Source organism: Phycodurus eques, chromosome 9, assembly GCF_024500275.1.
Source record: "Phycodurus eques isolate BA_2022a chromosome 9, UOR_Pequ_1.1, whole genome shotgun sequence".
In the NCBI taxonomy this organism is placed as follows: Eukaryota; Metazoa; Chordata; class Actinopteri; order Syngnathiformes; family Syngnathidae; genus Phycodurus; species Phycodurus eques.
Window position 1 is genome coordinate 8,950,961 of NC_084533.1, and position 24,269 is coordinate 8,975,229.

General features: G+C 40.9%; 1 protein-coding gene across 10 annotated transcripts in view; it reads left to right on the forward strand.

Annotated features, from left to right (window-relative positions):
- The window catches only part of atp8a1 (ATPase phospholipid transporting 8A1), a 165,533-nt gene that overhangs the window by 97,180 nt on the left and 44,084 nt on the right, over positions 1-24,269 (forward strand). For all 10 annotated transcript variants that reach the window (XR_009769247.1, XM_061686715.1, XM_061686714.1 and 7 more), the window contains 4 exons: positions 6,613-6,677; positions 14,408-14,580; positions 18,820-19,003; positions 23,557-23,667. Coding sequence is in view for 9 of the 10 variants with exons in the window: in XM_061686715.1 (XP_061542699.1) it covers positions 6,613-6,677; positions 14,408-14,580; positions 18,820-19,003; positions 23,557-23,667 (533 nt within the window). In the remaining variant the exon portion in view is untranslated. The remainder of the gene's footprint in view (positions 1-6,612; positions 6,678-14,407; positions 14,581-18,819; positions 19,004-23,556; positions 23,668-24,269) is intronic.

Genomic DNA, 24,269 nt, shown 5'->3' on the forward strand with positions numbered 1-24,269 from the left:
ACTCCTGCTCCCCTTGCGGCACTGCAATTCTAGTGCTTCCATGTGCCAGCCGACACATGAACAAAGATGTCAGGAAAATCGATATCTAAAGTGCCTCTCTTTGAGTCTACCTACCACTGTGGGCCTTCTCAATCAGCCCTTTGTGCCCAACGTGCCCAGATGTGAGCACATGATCACTGGGCCCACTATTACGGGTCAGCCTTCTTCGACTGGAGTTCTACTGTAAATCCCCTATCAATATTGACTTTAATTTTACAATTTTTCCAAACTGAAAGAGGATCTCTCGTGCTTGAGTTCATGGCACACGAGTGACTTTCGATTAGTTTTTTTTTTGTTTTTTTTTTGCGGGAGGAGGCGGAGCGAACCACCCAAATGCCACACTTGTCACAGCCCACTATAAATCAGCCACTTGCCAGCTGTGTTGACTCAACTTAACGGCAAAGGAGCACGGCAGGTCAGTTTTATCTATCCGACTTGTCGAACCAGTAGTCGTAAAGACCACCATTATCTGCGGGCATCGCTCATCTGGCACTATTATGACGGGATGTACAATAGTTACTCTGACAGCAGAGTGGCTGGCTCGCAGCTCTGTTTGCTCTGGGATATGCGTCTCAGCGATGTTTGCTCCGCTGTTGGTCCAAAGTACGTCGCGACCTGGACAGGTCAGAGCCAGGACGCAGTGGAAGCAGAGTGCCTGCTCCACAGCATCAGGAAAAAGTCAACTGAAAGTACCACTGAAGAGAAGTCAGCCTGAAAACATTTCTGTCAATGATGATCTGAAAATTTCCCAATTTAATAATTTTCACATTTTTCATCATTTTTAAATCAAATTTGTCTTTAGTTCTTTCATTCAACATATACAGTATTCCCTTGATATGCAACTGACCTGACTTAGGAGTTTTTCAGCCAATTATTTGATTTGGCTTGCGAGCAAAAATTTGGGATACCAGCACTATATATGGTGGCAGTGAACTCAACACATTTCACAAGCGGCAGTTTGGTCGATAGAAAAAAATCTTTCAAAAAAGAGGCATTAATATTTTCTATGCCACTTCCAGTTTAGATTAACTGTCAAACTATACGTAAAACAAAGAAAATTATACATTATAGATTTAAAACAACTATATAGCTTTGCCTTAGGAAAGTCTGCTTAGCTTATTGCTAACAAACAATGCAAAACACCATGGAAGAACTAATGAATAGCATCAATGTTGCGGTGTTATAACCCTTTACAGTCAGTGATTCTCAACCGGTTGGTCGAGACTCAAAAGCAGATTGTGGACCCATTTTGGGTGGGTTGCAGACAGCCAGTTAAAAAAAACAACAACAACATGTACCGTAATTTCTCATGTATAATGTGCACCCATGTATAATGCTCACCCCCAAAGTTGACCTCAAAATTCTGGAAAGCCCTTCGACCTATGTATAAGGGATTTTTACAATGCATGATTTTGCTTCTACCCAAATGATCAAAACAAAGTATTTTTTCAAAGAATTATTCTGAAGTTAAGCACTTTATTTGAACATGTAATTTTATTTACTTGCTCTTATTTTTAATTCACAGCCTTACTTTTATTCAATAAATGAGAAAACACACAGTTGTGTTCATATGGTTGATTACCTAGGCAGAATTTGTAAGATGGGTACAGTTCTTGAAAGAAAACACTCGAAACACATTTCATTTTAATCGGATTCAAATTAAACTGTCAAGCATTTCGGAAAGCATTATCATTAAACAAAACATAACCATAAAGAAATGAATGATGGTTGTTGTTCAGTCATATTTAGAGAAACAACATTTCACAAATTCTGCCAGGGTATGTAAACATATGAGCGCAACTCTACATACAGTATATGCAGTCATACGTACATAACCCTGTCATATTAGAATGAAAGTGTACACCTTTCTCATAACCTCTAGATGGCGGCATACATTTATAAAATGTGAAAGCTTTTTCATTTTACCCTATACCCATGTGTAATGCGCACTATTGACCTTTCTCAATTTTTTGGGGAAAAAATGCGCATTATACATGAGAAAATTACAGGTATTTCATCCATCCATCCATTTTCTGAGCCGCTTATCCTCACAAGGGTCACGGGAGTGCTGGAGCCTATCCCAGCTTTTATCATCAGGCAGGAGGCGGGGTACACCCTGAACTGGTTGCCAGCCAATCGCAGGGCACATACAAACAAACAATCATCCGCACTCACATTCACACATACGGGCAATTTAGACACTTCAATTAACCTACCATGCATGTTTTTGGGATGTGGGAGGAAACCGGAGTACCCGGAAAAAACCCACGCAGGCACGGGCAGAACATGTAAACTCCACACAGGCGGGGCCGGGGATTGTCTCACACATGCAAACACAAACCGGCTTCATTCGCGTGCCTGTACCAGAGTTTTTCTTACTCATGCTACCGTGTGTGTGTGTGTGTGTGTGCGCGCGCGTGTGTGTGTGTGTGTGTGTGTTTGTGTGTCTGTCTCTGTCTCTCGCCCACATCCTTCCTCACTATACTAACTCGACCCCTGCACCCCGCCCTTTCTGCTTCTGTTGGAAGCCTGTGTGTCTCATCAGCGGTCCAAAAACATTTGTTTCACATGTCTTTTAATACGAAAAAAACTTCCACTCAACAGTACGGCATTGTGTACAATCACACAGTAACAACATTTTCACCCCACATGACATTCAGTTCTTCTTTAAATAATGTTTTGCAGTGCCGATCGATCTGCTGCGAGTGATTCCTCCACATCAAATGTCTTCTGTAGACGTATCGCCGTAACTTCTCCAGCGCTATTTTGTTTACAGCTTAAAATTGTTTTAAACACCCTGCTGGCGTTATTATATTTTATTTTTGGATTGTGTGGCTGTGGTGTTTTCCATTGTATGCTTGAAGGAGGCTGAGTTTGTCTTTAAATACACAACGTTCTCTCAGAGTTAGTTTTCAAATAAACTATCTGGTAGTGGCAATGTATACCTTTAAGCCTCTTTTTTGAAGAATATTTACGAATTATATCAGCCAAACTGCTGCTTGTTGTCGAGTTAGTGGAGCCCCCTGCAGCCATATAGCACTCATTTCTCAAGTTTGGGCTCCCAAGTCAAAGCAAAAACACGGCCAATTGACGGCTCGTATCTAAAACAAAACTCGTAAGTCGGGTCACTCGTACCTCGCTCTGCACAATTGTAATGAAATAATCATGATACTCAAGATATAACATTTTTTCACATTCTGCTATTTTATCACTCTGTTTTTATAATGCACAATATTGTATAGTGCTCTTTTTGTTATAAAAAACACATTACACACAGCCTAATTTCCCTTAATTTTTTTGAAAATATTTTTGGGGGTGGGTGGGTGGGTTAATGGATTAATTGCATTTCCATTTACTTCAACGGGGGAAAATGAGTTACAAGCATGCTCACTGAACAAATCTTATCTCAAGACATCTCTGTATTCTATCTTGTTTTTATTGTTTTAAAATAATTCATTTTCGTTTATCTTAACTTGAGTTTTTCCACTATTAGCGTCAGGACTCGGTCCCTATCTCCCGTTAATTGTGGGGGATTACTCTATAACTAAAAAGCACAAAAAGAGACTGAGGTTCAGAGCTAAACTTCATTTAAATGCACAAGCCAGCTCTAACAAAATAACATACTCATCACAGTCCACTGATGCACCATGCAAAAACCGCCTTTCCTGGCCTTTTCAAGTTTGAGGAAATGACCTTTTTTTTAAAGAATATACTTTGTGAAAACAGCCCAGTAATGATCATTTTAACAACAACGAAAATTTTATTTCAAGTCAATTTAGATCACAGAGGGTCTGAGTCTGGCATCCAAAAAATAGTCTTCAACATTATACGTAAATAAATATTTCCCCACGTTAACTGATTTTCTGCAGCATTATATATAATATAATATATATGTAATGTAATATAATGTGGCGGCACGGTGGGGACTGGTTAGAGCGTCAGCCTCACAGTTCTGAGGAGCGGGGTTCAATCCCCGGCCCCGCCTGTGTGGAGTTTGCATGTTCTCCCCGTGCCTGCGTGAGTTTTCTCCGGGCACTCCGGTTTCCTCCCACATCCCAAAAACATGCATGGTTAATTGAAAACTCGAAATTGCCCGTAGGTGTGAATGTGAGTGCGAATGGTTGTTTGTTTATGTGTGCCCTGCGATTGGCTGGCAACCAGTTCAGGGTGTACCCCGCCTGCTGCCCGATGACAGCTGGGATAGGCTCCGACCCTAGTGAGGAGAAGCGGCTCAGAAAATGGATGGATGGATAATATAATGTAATATAAAGACGCTGCCTCACCAAACTTAGCTTTTTTCCTTTTCAATTCTGGTTTCCACCACATCCGGTTTAGGCAGCAAACTAGTTGGTCTTAACCCTGTATTGGTTACTGCCAAACAGTGGAATCCCTTATCCTTTTATTGCTTTTAAGACATTGAATCTGAACACCACAGTAACTGAAGATGCAAACGTTAGATTAGGCGTCACCAAACTTTTTGAAATGGTGAGCTACTTCTTGGGTACTGATTAATGCGAATTTTGAAACATACTTCTGAAATAACAATTTTACTCAAATGAACTTTAATTATATGGATCGTTTTCATAAAATTCAATTACAATAACAGTAAATACATTTTTTGAGCCACAGCCACCCAAAACCAATACCATATTTTTTGCTGTCTGCCAGTGCGTGAATGTAACATGGCTGCCAGATCCTCGCACGTTAAATCACAGATCCCTCTAACGTATTGCAACAACATAAGGAGGCTCTCTCTAGTGGCATTAATGGTAAAAACAGCTTGAGTGATTTATAAGGGCCATTTGTAAAATAAACCGCCCCTCCACACACACACACAGAACAAGACACTAAGAGACATTTGTGTTAGTTTTCATGTAAAAGGCAAGCAATAGGAGAAAAATCATATGATCAAAAAAGTATGTTATTAACATATTCAGAAAACAAAATATCCCATCAGACTACTCGTGTTCCTCGGGGGGGCTACCTGGTGCCTGCGGACACCGTGTTCTGACCCCTGCCGTTGGATCAACAATATACTGTATCAGGAGGATGTGGTCATCTATGGCCATACACTTCTAGGCTGATCAGTCTCTCTTGAGCAGACGTTTCAAAAGCTGCATATTGATCACCGCTACAGTTCGTTGTCTGCCGGTCAGAAGTGAATCCCTAATTGTTGCAACTGCAGAGGCGGTCGTGACACGACATGCCGTTATAGCACATTCCTGAAGTCCCGTGAGAGCGCTGTTTAGTTCTGCCTGAGAAGATGACAGGCAAGGAATGCAACATTCTACATTAGGCCTCTCTCAAATTATCTGTAGGTAAACACATTTGTCTGAAGCAGAGGACAAGGGCGGAGAGAGAAAGTGTTGAGATGGAGGAGATATTTGTTACACTTTTTCCAAATTTGGAGCATTTGCACCTCACTTAAGAAAGCAATCTACCAGTTCTAAGCCTTCAATCGTGTTTAGTTTTGAGGGGAAACCTTCTCATATCCTCGCTTAGGGCTTTCATGGTGTGTTTTATGCATAGCCTTGTCTTGTCTTCACACAGCAAAAATACCACCCACATCATATTCGCAAAAACAAAGGCTTTGTGGTAGCCCCTCTTTAAGAACTGGGAATTTGTTTCCAGATAGATGCAACCTGTCCAAGCCCACAAATATCCTGATCTGGACCAAAGTACCAATTATTAGATAATTTTGATGAGCACTTGTAATTTAACAGCAAGACCTTTTGGCAATGTATGGTAGTCTTATTTTAACCTCTGGTCATAACGGTAGTAAATGTATATTATGCACATAGGAAATACAGAGGCCAGTAAATACATTGTAACTCCCACGTGGCACTGGCAGCTTTGCAAGGGCAGAAACTGGGTGTGTGCGAGGAGGGCAAGTGGTGAGAAGTATTGTATTTACTTTATTTTTCGATTTTCAGCCACTTTAGGATGCTTTGTTAATGAGTGCTTTTAAAAGAAAAATGTTTTTAACATCAATGTCAGAAATGTTTTATCAATCCTTCCCTTTCAGTGTAATACTTGCCTTAGAGTTAGTGACGACCAGATATGTATGACAAAATTATAATGCATGAATTATGAATTGGGATTTTACTGACTTCACCTCGAAACATTTTCCTGGACTGGATCACTTTTAATGGTCTTCGGTATTAAACTAAAGAGTTATGTTTGCCCTCCCCCCACAACGGAATGGTGAATCCCCACCTCTCCAGTGACCTCGATCGTCTGTCCCAGCTAGGAGCTTGGAGGGCTCCCAAGAGAGTCATGTTAAGTAACCCAGAAGTTGTGAGTCTCTATTAAAACAGGAAGCTGACAAGCCCTTGTACAGCAAACTCATTAGTCATGTCTTTGAGTCACCGGCTCCGAGCGGCTATTTAAACTGGTGTCCTTAAAAAGGTGGTGAAGTTGCATTCGGCAAGTGTGACGTTTGCGCCGTTGTAATTTTTTGTGCATTTTTTGGCAAACTTTCTGAGTTTAGCTTAAATGGATGGATTTATTCACAATAAAGTTTTGTTTTATTAATGACGTGTGATAACATTTTCCGTTCTTTTTCTTCCATAGGACATTCCTGCAAACTACTGACTAAGAACATGGGCATGCTAGTGATAAACGAGGACACGCTTGATGTAAGTACTGCTCATTTTTGTACCCTACAAAGGATTAGCGTGCATAAATGGAACTGAGTTATGTAATTTACTAACCAAAGAGCAATGCCAGTTTTAAGTTATTACAATGACCATTGTGGGTTTATCTTTCTTTAACAGAGGCTACCAGCAATTCTGTCCATGTGTATATGAAGTTGGCGTTACATGTGGAAGTACATTACATTCACATCTTGCTAAGTTGCTATTCAACAAACAGAAACGAGGCTGATGTTTGATGCAAGTGTATCAATATATTGTCTCACCTCTAGTGTGAGCTGGGAACATTCTAATGATGTCATGCAAAAGAACATTTAAAAAACAGAATACAACATTACCATACCTTAGAGCAGTGATTCCCAACCAGTGTTCTGAGAAACCATCAGGTGTGCCATGGGAAATGTTCAATTTCACTTAATTGGTCTGAAAATTATTTAATACAAATAATGTATCTTTGCTCCGTTATCTATGCCAGAAAAGTATAGTGACAGGCAGTGAAATTAAATGCTCTTCCATTAGATGGAAGAGGGTACCATTAACCTGTGTATCCACTTTCACATTGTAAAGTACGTTTGTAAATTTGTGATGAAATTGAGAGAGATCGTTATTATTTCACCATATATACACTTATTGTGACATTTTTGTCGCGTGCTGTCCGGTAAGATTTTTTTTAATGTAAAATATTTGGCTCAATAAAGGCTGGGAAACACTGCAGAGTAATATTTACAAATTAGTAGTAATACAGTAAATCCCCTGTTTCTTGATAGTCTGCTGTCTTCGCCAATCTTCTGTTTAAAAAAAAAAAAAAAAAAAGGTTCAAGACTTAAAAGTGTGCCCACAGAGAGCACACCACCCCACCAACGGCCAGCAGACACTATTCATTTAACGTGTTGGGCACCCTGCAGAGAAGTCTGTTAACCCCCGGCAGGAGAGCCTTGCCCTTCGTTTGTGAGACAGCAGAGGGCAAATCTCCGCACTGGAAAAAGGCCACAGACGAAGATTAAACGTAGCTTGGTTCAGTTTGTTAAGGACAAGAAAAAAAATAGCAAGGGGTGTAAAGGAAGGAGGGTGGGTGTTCAGGGGTGATGACAGACTGCCTTCATTCTGTCAGCCGGTCGTTAAGCGTGATAAAATGAGTTGAAGCAAAAAAGTTGGGGTCGATGGATTCATAAAGCGTGCAGACCCGCGCTTTGAAATGTCAGCTCCCATTCGGTTGTGGTTGAGCAGATGCTTACATAAGGTACTTTGTTAACAATGCAAAAAGGCGGAACGCATCTGTACCGCGAAGCACACATAGCCCAGACGGCATGACTGCTCATTCACGGCGACCATGTGCTGCACAAGAGAGTAATTGGAGCATGTCTTCCCTCCTTGCTGGTTTACACACGCTTGTCAATATTTTAGACATCCCCTGTGCTGTATCAGCTCGCACGGTCTGAAATTCCTCAAGTGATCTCCAATGGAGGATTAGGTCCCTTTCAATGCAGATGCTCAATCACTTGAAGTGGCTTCTCCCACAAGAATATAAATTGGGACAAAAAGTCAGACAATCCACAGCCATGATAGCCCTGATATATATATATATTTTTTTGTATCCAGTCCTACTAAATTCTCTAGCGATTATGTTCTTCTTAGTGTAGTATATATAATATATATATATATATATATATATATATATATATATATATATATATATATATATATATATATATATATATATATATATATATATATATATATATATATATATATATATATATATATATATATATATCGGCTCCAAAAATCCTGATCGTGTAAAGCCTAGGCATAAACATTATTGATCAAATTATATAAAACAATGAAAATGACCCATATACTATGATTTACAGTAGTAGTTCATCTTTGAAACCATGAATGTAATTACTTATTTTTACTTTTTTTTTAATTTTAATTTTTTTTACAAAATCCCACAAAATACTCATAACAACCTAATTTTGCTCGTCACGTTTACAGAAAAAATATTGAGAGCCCCCTCAATGCTCTCTTACACCATATTGGCGCTGTCCAATGAGAAAATATCTCAAAAGTTTTTCATTTTTATCTAAAATAAAAAAATAACCGCCTAAAATAAAAAAATAACCGCCTGTGTGGAGTTTGCATGTTCTTCCCGTACCTGGGTGGGTTTTCTCTGGGCACTCCGGTTTCCTCCCACATCCCAAAAACATGCGTGGTAGGTTGTTTGAAGACTCTAAATTGCCCATAGATGTGAATGTGAGTGGGAATGGTTGTTTTTTTCTATGTGCCCTGCGATTGGCTGGCGAGAGTTTCAGGGTGTACCCCGCCTCCCGCCCGAAGATAGCTGGGATAGGCTCCAACAGCCCGCGACCTTAGTGAGGATAAGCGGTAAATGATGGATGGATAAAAAATAACATTAAAATGAACTGGAATGGACAATGCACAAATGTACCTCTTTTGAGAAATTTTAATATATGGTATTACGCCGAGGTACTGCGACTGACCTGGACCGGTTCAGGGTGTAGTCTGCCTTGCGCCCGAAATTCTGCGGGATAGGCTCCGGTGCCCCGTGACCCTGAACAGGATAAGCGGTATTGAGAATAAATTAATAAATGAATGTCACTCATTACAATGCTTTTTTTGCACAAAATCCAACAAAATGTCCTCTTGGCTGCAATGTTGAAAATCAACATTGACTGTAACTGACTGACATGTCTATTTTAGTAGGATTAACCCCATTGTGGAGTGACCCCCATGTCTTAGACAGTTGATGACTTTACATCTCTGCAAACATCCAGACTCCACATCATGAGTGTCTTGTATCAACAATGAAGCTCAGTCTTCACGGGAGGCTCTCAATGGCCATTCCCCAAACCAAACAGTAGTGATTCACATAGCATAAATGGTTAATTATAGCCAGGACAAAAGGTCTTTTAAAGGAGAAATGTAGAATTAGCATTGGAACGCCGCAGCGTAAATCGGGGTGGGTGGCTTTGCTTGAGTGTCCATCACGGCGTGTGATGACTGGATTGTACCCAAACTGGAGGTAGCTCTTCAGTGGATTAACAGTGTAGACAAAGTTTTATTGTCCGTGCAGATATGACAAATGGTGTCTGATTTTGTGCTGTTTTACACAGAAAGTTCACATCTGTGCAGCTGCTCTCTGTTGGTGTCCCCTTTTTTTCCTTTTCTCCTATGTTAATCCATCATCTCTCTCTTGCTGTGTATTTGCTGAAACGCAAAGCCCTGTTGTCCAAATATTTCCTTTAAGATGGTGTTTCAGAGTTTTGTTATGCCAGGCCATTACTGTGCTCTCCCGCCGGTCCTGCATGACTGCTTTGACATATTGGACTTTGTCACGGGCCGGACCGCTCACACACATCCACCAGGTTCCTGTTTTTGTCCGTCATCTTTGCATGAGGACATACAGTACAGTATATGACGTCCCCCTGCTCTATCGTGGAGTTGGTGGAGTTCTTGCTATGTCCACCCCCAAAAGAAATTAATTACAAGTGAGATTCCAATACGCCACTGCTCGAGTGAGAGTGTCCGTCACCAATGCTCTTTCAGCTGTTTATTAAATGGAACAATAAACAGTCAAACACAAAATTAGAATAAACGCACACAAATAACACGGAGAAGATTCTAACACTGAATTTACCATGTTATAAATGGCCAACGGAACCTGAAGTCAGAGCTCCTGATGTTTCTCACTTGGCCACGCCCCACTTAAAGCAGCAGTGTCAATGCAGTTTATTTCTTTACAATTTTCTCATGTTTTTAGATTAATATTTTTCAAAACAGTGCTTGCAAGCTAAATTCAAAGCATCAAGCAATTATATAGTGTTTATTATATATTATAGTTATTTTGCTTGAGTGTGACTCACTCACTAACTCCCACATAGCACCTTTTTGTTAGGCAAATTTTGGGGTGGCCCTGGTCCCTGTATCCCACTAGACTAGATCTGCCCCTGCAATGAGCATAATATTCATATTCAGAACAAAATCAAGTGCAATCTGTATTAATCAGAATTTTTTGTTTTGTTTTCCTATACAGTCCTCTTTGAAGGAGTCTGGGCTTTTTAACTTTGCATATATCTTCATATGTCTATGGTATGAATAGGGTTTAGATAGATTTGTTCCCTTTGCTAGCTTCATAACAAAGTTATCAAAACCTTTGCACATAGCTTTGTGTTTGTTCTAATGAGTGAAATGAAAACGAGAGACAAATTAAGCAGGCAGCCTTTGCAGTTACTGCTATTGGTATTCCTACTGGTATATACTGCACTTGGCAAAGCGTCTGACGCCCTCGACTTTCCCATTCATTTTGTGTGTGCTGAGGGGTCATCAGCAGGTTTTGACACGACGCTCGGCGTCACGTCAATGCAGTCTGACGTTCAGCGTCGTGTCATCGGCTAGAAAAATATTCTGTTCTAGAGCTTTGACGTGGTGATGTCAGAAAGCTCCTTCATTGGGAATGTGGCTGGCGGAGTGATATTTGAGTGCTATTTTGTCAATCTTGTACCGTGAACTGCAAGGGGGATGCATAATCCCACATTCCCGAATTTTGGGTAGTCGTCATCGTTGCACTTTGACAAGGAGGCATTTCACACTGAGCAAATGCAGTGTGAAAAGGCCTTGACCATCATCGTGGCAGGTTAAATTCAAATGAATGGAGGTGGATGACGAGCATAACCTCAAAATATCCCCCTCTCTTTTAATTTTCACCCATGTCCCTTTTCAGATCACGTTCTCTTTTAGTAGGCTAACAGTCCAACGCAAACACGGTGATAAGGACCAGTCGGAGCCAAGTTATTTTCCATATTTAAATTGGGGAGGATGAGTGATCCAATCAGAGCAAATCCTATTTACATGTTGCATAATGAGAACTCCAGCCATCTCAAATGCCAAGTGGAAAAAAAACTCAACATGACAAGTGCAAATCTTGTGAAACCTTAGTTCAGTGAGAAAGATTAACAAGCCACTGGCAGTAGCAAGGTGATGTCTGTCAAAATGCGGAGTTTGGTTGCAGTGGCCACTTCAGCCTGAGTACAGTGCAGCATAAATTTTGCAAATTGGATGAAATAGAAATGTAGTTTTTTGTGTCGGGAAAAATTGCCTTTTTGGGAACGTTTTTGTGTGATATCGCTTATAGAAAATCAGGTCCACAAACGCCTTAAAATGACAGTAAAACAGTATAACTTGATTCTTTGTCAACATATCAACTCAAGGCTTTTGTTTCATCTGCTACTTGGGGAACCTTTCTCCAATTGGCTGACAAATTTCAGTTAAAAATATCCACCAATATCCTCCGACAGACCCTAATCCCGAGGGGTTCTCCAAGTCGACGTGTCAAAATTACAGTGATGTTTCAAACGGTGTCACTTGCCCTAAAACTTCAACTTAAATAGCGCAAATGGTACCGCTCGCCCGAAGATAGCTGGGATAGGCTCCAGCACGCCCGCGACCCTCGTGAGGATAAGTGGTAGAGAAAATAGATGGATGAGTTCATATCACTATAAAGGGCCTTTGGTGTCCTCAGCAAAATCCATGTCATTGTTCAAATTTAGTAGAATAATTAAACTCTGAGGTCTTATTCCATCCAGCCATACATTTTCTTTACCGGTTATCCTCACTAGGGTCGCGGGCTGCTGGAGCCTATCCCAGCCATCTTCGGGTGGGAGCCGGGGTACACCCTGAACTGGTCGCCAGCCAATCGCATGGCACATATAAACAAACAACCATTCGCACTCACATTCACACCTACGGACAATTTAAGAGTCTTCAATCAACCTACCATGCATGTTTTGGGGATGCGGAAGGAAACCAGAGTGGCCAGAGAAAACCCACCCAGGCACGGGGAGAACAAGCAAACTTCACACAGGCGAGGCTGGGATTTGAATGTCGGTCCCCAGAACTGCGAAGCAGATGTGCTAACCAGTCATCCACCGTCTTATTATAAGTGGCAAAACATCTGTATGCATATTAGTACAATAAGTTTCTCAAAATGTGTTTCCTTCATTTTACACTATACCACCTTTTTCATTGCATGTCCATGATATTACCATGTCCAACAGACTACATTGCTAACTGCACTGTGTGTAATAAGTTGTTGAAGGACACCCATTTTAAAAAGTTACATAGTTTGATTGACCACAAGTACTGACCAAAACATTGATTGATGTTGATTATGTAGTTTCTATTTTCATAATCACATTAAACACTGGTGGCACGGTGGATGACTGGTTAGCAAATCCCCTAGCATGCCCCTGAATTTGCTGTCCACCCTGTCATTATGGGGTCACTTCCCCTTGAAGGAACCCTCTGATGTTTTAGGTGACATAATGACCAGTATTTTGTCTTTCTTCAGTGGAGACTGAAGCAGTGATAGTTGCAAAGTAAATATTTACACGTTTCATACTCTTCATATTATGTGTGTGTAGTTGGATGTTGTCAAGGTTAGCATGTCCACTCTGTCATAAGGACATATCAATTTATACACACACATATATATATATAAATATATAATAAACAAAAAATTGAAATATATTTGTTAAACAGTACATACTCAGCTCGCTAAGTGAATCACGTTGGAAAGTGAAGGGCTTGAGCACTTCATATTGACAGTAGTTAAGACATTTGACAATTAAAAATGTAAAAATGTTGTTTAAACATTCCCTCTGCAGTAATGATGATGACATCCTGGAACGGATTATTTCTATTCTCATTATTTCCTCTGGGAAAAAAATCCTTGAAATCCAAACTAATCAATAGTTTGACAGGGGATGTTCGACCTTAGAGGTTCAACTCTTCAACAACTTTTCCCAAGTGCCTCACCATATGGGAGGGAGATGTTGGAAGACAGAAATGATCTCACAAGTCTGCTTCAGTCCATATGCTTTCAGTCAGTACAGTAAATCCTTTAGTTAGTCCCACGTTCACCATCGCTCATCATCATCACTCTTTATAGTGTGTATGCAGTTAGTGTGTCAATGACTTATGCTCATTAATTAACAAGTCTTTGAATGTCTCCAGGTGGCATTGTAAAGAGATTCCTTTTATGAAAATACCACAGTGGAGGTATTTCATGTTGTTTCACTAAATATTTGCGGTCTCGTAAATTACAACATAAGTTAGCGCAGTTGGAGTCCTACTGTGTTCGCTCTCCCATCATCTAAGTTTCTTTGTTTTTCATCCGTTTGGATCGCAAATTAAAGAAAACATAATAAGTAGAAACAGTAACTGTCCCGCTCCCCCAAAATGATGTCTTTGGGTGAACTTCGAAAAGCGACTAAAAAAAGATGGTAATCATTAAAATTCCTCAATTTGATCTTTGCATTTCATTAATTACATAATATTATACATTGTATTTATACATGTTTCTTTCTCTCAATTAACACGTAGCGATCTGCTAGAAAAACCTGAAAATCCTTTTATCTCTAAGGGTTAAAAAGTAGCCAGGATGAGGAATGACACACTTATAATAATATTAAAGTACTTTGGCATCTGTTAACAATTGCTATTACTGGTTTGTGCTGTTATAAACATCTGTCTGCAAATTGGACAGACAAATTTCATACAAACGTGATTTACTGGGTAAACCCCATTAAACAAACAAAAGAGGATGATTGAAAATTCACCAAGGTAGAAATAATACTAATTGTGGACGTTTCACAGCTGTAATCATGAAGTCCATCCAATGTTTCACCCTCTGGCAGAGAACAAGGGAGACCCTCAGCCACCACTGCGGCATGCTGGGAGATGCGCTCTACAAGGAAAACGACTTTGCGCTTATCATTGATGGAAAGACGCTCAAATACGCCCTCACCTTTGGAGTGCGACAGTACTTCCTGGACCTGGCGCTGTCCTGCAAGGCCGTCATCTGTTGCAGGTAGGATGGGGGGAGCCATCAAAACAAAAACAGTGGAACCATGAAAGTTTGAGTTTAAACAGCATTTTTTGATGAGTGAGTTTTCTCTGGGTAATCCTGTTTCCTCCCACACCCTAAAAACATGCATGTTAGATTAAAGGTTGCGTTTGCAGTAAAAAAAACAAAAAAATGTTTTGTCATATATGTTAAAACTGTCTTTGTTACCTAACAGTGGAATATTATTAAAATTATCTTTTACAAAATCATCCCTTTCTGGCCCCATCTAATGCCTCTAATTTAATTTTATTATTTAAAACATGACGCAATCCAATAGCCAATCAGAAACTGTAGCAACAGGAGGCATGACTGAGAGGTGCTGTCAATCATTAGCTCACATGTGGAGACACACTGCAGCCTCTCGCAAAGGAGACTATTGTATTTTCTTGACCGGATTATTCATCTCCGATTAGCACCAAAAGTTAAAACTAAGGAATTGGACAGCTTTCGAGACAAATCAAGAGTCACCATATAAAACGGTGATGTCCTATATGCGGACGGCTGCATTTTGATGTATTCATTTACATCAAACTGGTAACATTTAGTGTTTGGCAATACTCCATCATGAATAAAACATGCTAGCACTGTAGCTGCCATGCACGCGCATTAGTGAGCCTGGGCCCTTTCTTTGGACAGAGACGCAAGGGGGTGGGGCTGGGATTGAAGTGCAGTACTACGTTCAAATCTTACTATCAGTTTGAAAACTGCACAAACTAACTTTAATTAAAAACTCTCAAATGTCCATAGCTGTCAATGTTAGGATGGTTTTCTTTTTCCTTGGCTTTTTGTGATACCCCCACAGAAGGATACCAGTGCAGGCAACGAGGAAAACTACGACAGTAAAAATTGCAACCATCAATGAAAAAAATAGCACAATTTGAGCAGATAGGTTCCTTAAATAGTAATTACATAGCGAATTGCACCAAACCGATGATAACATAGAGTATATACAGTAACTTGTAGCTGAAAACACAATGACTAATGAATAGCATGAAAATGACCAGAGATGCTTGCCAACAAGCTGAACATTTATATATTGTTTACCATTTGCAATAATTGGCATTATTTCCTATTGAAATGGTTATTTTGGTGGAGCTGCTTTTACTGTTAACCATAAACCTTGTTACCTGATTTTACAGAACAGGCTTGAAGGGTTTATACACTCACAGGTAAATTTAGAATGTCAACTTGCAACTTGCATCATGGAGGAGCGCTGTTGACCTGGCCAAGTCATCTAAATAATAGCAAGTACTTTAGCTGTCAAGAACCATGTACATGGTCTATGGCCACAAGTCGGCAACATGTTTTCAGAGCTTAATCAAACCTTCAGGTCACATTAAATGCAACATCTATGTTTTTTTGTTCAACTCTGCCTTATTGTGACCTTTGGTTATTATAAAGAAAACCATGGAAAATGGCTTGATATTAGCTCTTAAACTCTCATGAGCTATTTTCCTTGTCATCATTATATTTGCCCAAACAAATATACCTTAATTTGTACCAGGTATCAAAAATTAACAAGAAACTAAAGAAATGAGACTGGTCTATTTATTTCACCCATGACTATATTAATCTGTTCATATTAATATATACTTTACTTTTTAGTCTGCAGTATTATTGTATTTGACAGCATTTTTTCTTCCATCCATCCATTTTCTGAGCCGCTTCTCCTCACTAGGGTCGCGGGCGTGCTGGACCCCATCCCAGCTATCATCGGGCAGGAGGCGGGGTACATCCTGAACTGGTTGCCAGCCAATCGCAGGGCACATACAAACAAACAACCATTCACACCTACGGGCAATTTAGAGTCTCCAATTCATGCATGTTTTTGGGATGTGGGAGGAAACCGGAGTGCCCGGAGAAAACCCACGCATGCCCGGGGAGAACATGAAAACTCCACACAGGCGGGACCGGGGATTGAACCCAGGTCCTCAGAACTGTGAGGCTGACACTTTTAACCAGTCGTCCACCGTGCCACCTGGATTTCTTCCATTGTAAATAATACAGTACATTTGCACCCACTTGGTGGCAGCTGTTGCTCTTGTTTATTGCGTACGTAGGCACGACACTCAAACAGTGGACCTCTTTACTCCACTTGGATATTAAGTGGTTTACTCCTTTGCATTTGGGTGGATTTGTATTCTTCTCCAGCTCACCGATTTCTGGATTGGTCTGCTAATGCTAACGTGTGCTAATGTTAATGCATGCTAACGCTAAACTGATTAGCACATCGCTAAGAGCGAGTATGAGTGTATAGTTCCAAACGATGCCCTTGTTTCTCCATGAAGGAGTGGAGTCTGCAGTCTGCAGCAGCTCGGCAGTTTGCCATTTGCTCCTCCCACCGCCTCGTGCATAGGCACACCCACACAGGTCCCTCCGTCCACCCTCAATGGCAATTCTCTAACTTGTCGGCAGACAAGCAGTCATTGCCTGTCTGTCAGCTATTTGTGTACTGGCCTTCAAGACATAATTGGAGCACTCTTGCATATCTCTCTCTCTCTCTCTCTCTCTCTCTCTCTCTCTCTCTCTCTCTCTCTCTCTCTCTCTAATTTATTTATTTATTTAAATACCGGTACCATAATAAAAAATAAAATAGTGATAGTGAGGATACTCTCACTGCATCTTGTAGCGATGGTGTAATAGTCCAGTTGAACTGTTCCGGGATAGTGGTGGACCTCCATTTTGTTCACATTTTAAAACAATTTCTCCCATAGGAAATAAAATATTGAAATCTTTTTCAGGTCAAACTGTGGCCATACATACACACGGGTGTCTTGGTGTATTTTGACCACAGCAGGTCACATTTTACCAAGAGGATAAATGACAGTACACTTTTAACAGACCTGCTGAAATCAGTTGTTTTGAGTTGGCTTTTATGTCTAATTTAAATGAACCACTGCTCACTTCGCCACTTTTCATTACCATGACAACAAGGAGCCTTGCTGTTTTGAGCCCTACATTTGTTTTATTTAATTTCCAGAAAAAAGAGCCCTCATAAAGACATTTAAAGCGTTCAATGTTGTGTTTGTTTTTTCATCACCAAGCTGCCAAATTATTATCAATCAATTATTGTGCTGATCCATATACGTATGTGGTGCATGCAACGGACACATCCTCAAACACAAACAAACCCCTTTTTGTTCTAGCACCCCTAGTTAGGCAGCTCCTTGCTGTGGAATTACTGTCACAAAATGTCCCGAGAAAAAGCAAAACCCTCTTGAGGTACAGTTAGAGTGAACCTAATGTTGATGTTCGGTTGTGTTATGAGTTGTAAAAAGGATGAAGAAAAAACACCCACAAAGAATGAATCCTTTGATTTGCCAATGTCTCACATAATGTACATCCTGCATAACAACGGTTTCAACATATTTTGCAACCTCAGCGGCATTCAACTCTTTAAAACAACACAGCAGAAACTACATTTAATATGGACTATTTCATATTGATGGTTGGATAACTCTTTGAAAAGTGAGTGATACATAAATATAAACATCTGTATCGCCAAGGTCCGACTTTTTGGCGCCGTTTTTCCAAAGAACACACAAAGTAACACGAACACAGTCACTGAAAAAAAATCTTGGAGAAGAGATGAATGCTAAAAACGTGTGCGGTTCCTCGGAGCACAGTAAAAAACATCCATGAGGAAATAAATGGAGGTTGTACAGCTGTAAGTTTAACAATCGGGCTCAGGGAGAGCAGCAGAGGAGGTCAGCCCGCCCCCGTTACAAGCCCACCACAGTTTTAGACAGCATGCTGAAATATGAAACTAACTTCAAAAGGGCCACATCATATTTACAAGCATTTGTGTACTAATGGAGACTTTTGGTGGAAAATAATGAAGGCCCCTCGCTCATAGAGAATCCTGCAATGCAACGACAACATACTTGCTACAACATAAATATTCTCTCTGGACAATAAACACTTGAGGTAAACAAGCAATACTTCAAGAACAAAACGCGTGCAAAAACGGGCGCAAACTTGATTGCTCCCAGAAACCGATCTACTAACCAGGTGCAACCAGGATTGCGTCTGCCAAATGCAAAAAAAATTGTTACACCTTCTGGGTGGGGTATGTCTGAATAGATCAATTTAGCAAATGCAATGGGATTTATTAAACCTGAGATGAATTGCGATGCCTGATAGTGTCAATAATTAATAGCGTTTCTGTCAATAATTAATAGCGTTTCCGTACTTCTTTTTCAGAGTGTCTCCCCTGCAGAAGTCGGAGGTAGTGGAGATGGTGAAGAAGCAGGTGAAGGTTATCACGCTTGCCATCGGCGACGGCGCCAACGACGTCGGGATGATTCAGACGGCGCACGTCGGTGTGGGAATTTCAGGCAACGAGGGGCTGCAGGCCGCCAACTCCTCTGACTACTCCATTGCTCAGGTGAGCTCGCCGGGCCCGTATCCTGTCGGCGCTTATTCAAAATGAATAGAGTTCACATACAGCCAATGTCGTTAAAAATATAGTTAACATTTTCATTTGCATTGACTTTACTATTGTTACCGGTTTGTTTTGTTAAACAACTGTTTTGGTACATATACTGTACATTACAGTGTGAAAAACGACTGTTAGATTCCCTGGGGGATACACTGCGGTAATCTACATCCGTCTAAACAAACAACCATTCGCACTCACATTCCCACCTACGGATAATTTAGAGTCCTCAATTAACCTACCATGCATGTTTTGGGGATGTGGGAGGAAACCGGAGTACCCGGAAATAACCCACGCAGGCACGTAGAGAACATGCAAACTCCACACAGGCGAGGCCGGATTTGAACCAGGGTCCTCAGAACTGTGAAGCAGATGTGCTAACCAGTCGTCCACCGTACCGCTCTTCCAGAACAATTAGTCCAAATGTGTCTGAATTTCCATATTTTCAAAATGTTGTCAAGAACATTACCGCGGGACAGTTATTGCAGTACATTATGTTATAGGATAAAAACAGTTCTGCATACTGTTCAATTGCACAGCATAATCATTACTCTATAATCATAATCATAATCGTTAATAAATTATTTAAATTATTTATTTTTTTATTGCATTAACCTTGTAATGGCGGACGCAGTTCCAGCCTGAATCAAAGTATGTGAAATTTTCCTCACGCTGGCAAGACACAGCGCCGTTCTGGCAATGTCGGCACTGGATTTCCCCCCCCCCCCCCCCCCCCCCCCCCCCCCCCCCACCCCACCCCCCCCCCGCCCACCACCACCCCCTCCCCCCCTCCCCAATATCCGAAACAATTGGTGTTACGGCCGTAACGACTCAGTGTTCAGTGATTTCCGTCACAAAACATCAAACATTTACATCTGTGAAAGCTTTTTAGCAGGCAATTTTAAAATAAATAAGACCTCAAAGCCTAAAAACTTAGCCTGCAAATACTTATAATAGTATTAAGTATCATCTTGTTGACTTTTATTAGCTATTGGAACTGTTGAGTGTTTTGTTTGTGTTAACGATAGCTTGGCACATTTTTGTGTGCAACAAAAGCTCATCTCTGCCAGGGCATCCACTTACAGTACACAGTGAAGTGGTAACACCTGTAAAACAAGTGTTACCCAACTCTCTACACAACAATCATAGATCACAAACAGACTGGCAAAATTCACAATGCACAACATATTACTGTACTTTCCAAGTAAGGATGTTTGTTGTCATGTGATACCTAAGAGCAACAAAAACATTCCTGTGTTTACACACAGAATGCTATTCAATGCCACATTTTTGTATTGCCGCCACAGGGCCGGAGAGCATGGGAAAGCAATAGCTGTGTGTAACACAGTGCATGCTCTGTCCTTGAGTCTGCAATTATGATTCAAGTGGGTTGGGGTTGTTCCCCCCTTCAGTCCACATTACATGTCCAAGGTTTATGTGTGTCAAAGACAGGTGGCCTCTTATAATCCACATTGCAAATTAAATTACAGTTCCAGACTCTTTTTTTTCGCTGGTGTTTTCTCTATATTGGCGCTGCCGTATGTTAGCTATAATTGGCTGACTGGAAAACTGAAATCCAACCTGGGAATCTGTTCAAAATCTAAATAAAGTATGCTTTGGTCATGCTGCCATAGATTTTTTTTAAAATAATATTTTCATTTTATATCAAGGGAAGTCAGAATTCAACTGTGTTTTATCATTTCCAAAAAATATTAACGTTCCAACATTCCAAAAACTTTCTTCTTTGGTAAATTGAAGACTAATTTGTCGATAGGTCCGATTGTGCGAAAAAACATGATGTTAGTGAACATAAAGGGAAAGAAATCGTTGAGCAGAAGTGTAGGAAAAAAAACAGGATTACCGTATTTTCACGACCATAGGGCGCACCGTATTAAAAGGTGCAGTCTCAGTTTCTGTATTTAACACATACATAAGGCGCACCGTATTATTGGGCGCAGGTATGATAAAACATACGCTATCTTAAAACATACGGTAGCATGCATGCACGCTGAAACAATGTTTTTAAAATGGCAGCGGGAGCAAAACGGAGTTCGGTTGTACTTTATTGAAGTATTTTTGGTCAATCGTCATCCACAAATCCATCAAAGTCCTCATCTTCTGTATCCGAAATGAACAGCTGGGCAAGTTCTCAATCAAACACGCCAGGTTCGAGTCAGTCTCGTTGCCGTGCGAAAGCTCGAACAACAGTGCAAGCAGACACGTTAGCCCCAGGATCCACAATGCATTCACAAATTGCGGCGTAACTCGCCCGGCGCTGCCCCCTCGTCTTAGTAAAGCTGTGTTCGCCATCTGTCATCCATGGCTCCCACGCCGCTCACTTCACTTTGAACGCCCTGTTTACACGGATGTCCAGCGGTTCGTCAAGCCTCCCGGAATGATGGCAAGCCCCGAGTTATTGCCCTCAGTCGACTGGTGACTGTAGAGACGCTTTTTCCGGCTGTTCTTTGCTGATTAATCCATTGCTCGAGTTGGTCTTCCAACTCGGGCCACCTCGCCTTGTTTCCGTGTTTTCTTTTTCTTTTTTTTTCGCAGAAACTCAGCTTCGTCTTCTTGATTTGGCGAAGTTCGTTTTCCCGCTTCCTCCACTTGCGAACCATGGATCCGTTGATCTTGAATTCTCTCGCGGCTGCTTGATTCCCATGTTCCTCCGCGTAACTGATAGTTTACACTGTGCTTAGTAAGCGTGTCTCTTCGTAGGTGACATTTTCGGGGGTCCTTAGCCAAACCGATGTTGTTTTGCGCTGCATACCTACTGACATATTTTGACGGACCATCGTAGCTGCTGTGCAGCAAGACTGAGATGACCACGAAGCCCACTGCCTCATCGGCGACCCCTGCGCGCTCAGCCACTGTCACCGCCCGCCGTGGCACCGTTTGTGGGGAACTTTCTTGTGTGCCACAGGCTCGCAGCTGAGCTCAACTTCATGAGTGATTCAATGCGTTGGCTCAAAAGATTTGCTCGTTTGAACGAGTTTTTCAGAAACGACAACTAATGGAAAAAAAAAACAGCAAAATGCCTGGTACTGTAATACGCACTGACAGTTTAATGTGGTGTGCTTTTAATATTTGCAGTACGCATGTGCCACTGTGTACCACTTAAGTTCATGCAGCCCTGTAAATAGGTACAAACTATGAAAATACTTACGTTAGTGCTACTGCTAACAGAACCAATGAGTTGTCCTGGCTGGTCCACTCGTATTTTTTACGCCTTAATTAGATGATCAAGGGTCACCATGAACAATACTTTTCTTGTCATCATATATATTTTTGCTTTAATAGTCCTTCTGTTCTGTGGTGAGTACCAATAAACTGCAGGAAACTTGTATTAAGTGGTAAACAACTGAAGCGTTAGCACGGACGTTAGTGCCAGCACAACTCAAGAAGTTTTCTGGCTGGTCCACCAGTATTTCACATGGATAAAGTAGGTGATCCAGTGTTAAAGTTAAAGTCTTAAAATCAGCACTTTGTCTTCTTCACTGTGGTCAGTACCAATCAATGACAGCAAGCTTGTATTAAGCGGTTATGCTACATTTACATTATGTTCCCGACAGACACGTTAATCATGTTACAGGTCAGCTTGGCTGAAACGGGATGGAGGTTGCACAGTGCGGGGGGACGAGATGGGAAATAAATAAATAGCCACGGCGGTCATGGCGCAGATGAGAAACCTAGTTGGCCAAAGTAGAACGGGGTGAACAAATCAAGAGGTGAGAGTATGTAATAAGATTTGGAGGAGATTTGGTGCACATTTTGTCCTGTAGCATAAACAACTGTAGCAATCACACTAATGCTAGCACTAACACAGCTAAGGTGGTGTCCAGGCTGGTTAGACAGCTGAAGTTGATGACCAAGGAACGCCAGCAACACTTTTCTCATCGCAACCTCGTGGTAACCAATTGAAAATCATTTTGAGTCTGAAAGTTTTACTTTGACCTGTTATACATAACAACCAGTCCAGGGTGTCCTCCACCGCTAGCCCGAAGTCAGCTGGGATAGGCTAAAGCTCTCCATGACCCTAAAAAGGATAAGTGGTATGGAGAATGGATGGATGGATGTTACATAATGTTTTAATTCTTTTTTTCTTTTCTCTGCTTTTGTCGAACAGCAAAAGGGCACAAACTTAGACAAACGTAAACTTTGTAATTTGTTTCAGGCTGGGCACTGAGCGGTATTCCAGTGTAATCACACTTATCAACCAGGAATTACACTGTAATTTTACACTCACCGCAGGCATGCTTATAGTTGGATCATTACAAAGTCATGTAACTGAACTTTTGAATACCCACATCATTTGTTCTTTCGTTCTTTCTTTTTAATTTTTTTTTTACAGTTATTATTCTCCTATTTTCCTGCTAGGACATGACAAATTCCTGATTTTTCTTTCTTAAATCCAGACATTCCAGTTGTGGCTTTCGTGACCATCCGACACTGTACGCAATGTACACACATAACATCTTTTCTTTTTTTCTCCTCCCACGCAGTTCAAATACTTGAAGAATCTGCTGCTGGTCCACGGAGCTTGGAATTACAACCGTGTGGCCAAATGTATCCTGTACTGCTTCTACAAAAACATTGTTCTTTACATCATAGAGGTAAGTAACTAATATTACCATGCATAAAGCAGTGGGACTTGATATACGCTTCAATATTGGCTTATGTGTTTAAAGAAAAAACTGTTTGGATTTCCAAACAATGTTTATTAAGAAATAAAGGAAATGCAGTAGAATTAATCCATTCCAGGTTGAATCATGTTGCCATTCCTTTATTAAAAACAAAGCCAAGGTTTTAAGTAACCCTTTTACATTCTTAACTGTCGTACAAGTGTAAAAACAAGTTAACCATCATTAATATTAAAACAAAACACTCCAGGCTCTAATTTCATAGATAGCACATCTGTGGTGGCGCACAAATGCTGGCGTATACTGATTTTCATGCAAGGCTTGCTGCACGTGTTTGCCAATTTGGCAGACCAGTCTACGCCAAGATTGGCCTTCAGGCACAGCGAGGCACTTGGATGATCGGGGATAGGGATAGATACATGGGTTTCGCGGACATATATAAGTATGTAAGTAGCCAGCGGTTATTACCAGCGTATTTTGTAATTTAATGAGGTTACCCACTCACATTGTCTGTCACCACACCGGCCAAGAGAAGTGACCATGCTCCAGTACCACACGGATCACTGCGATTCCAC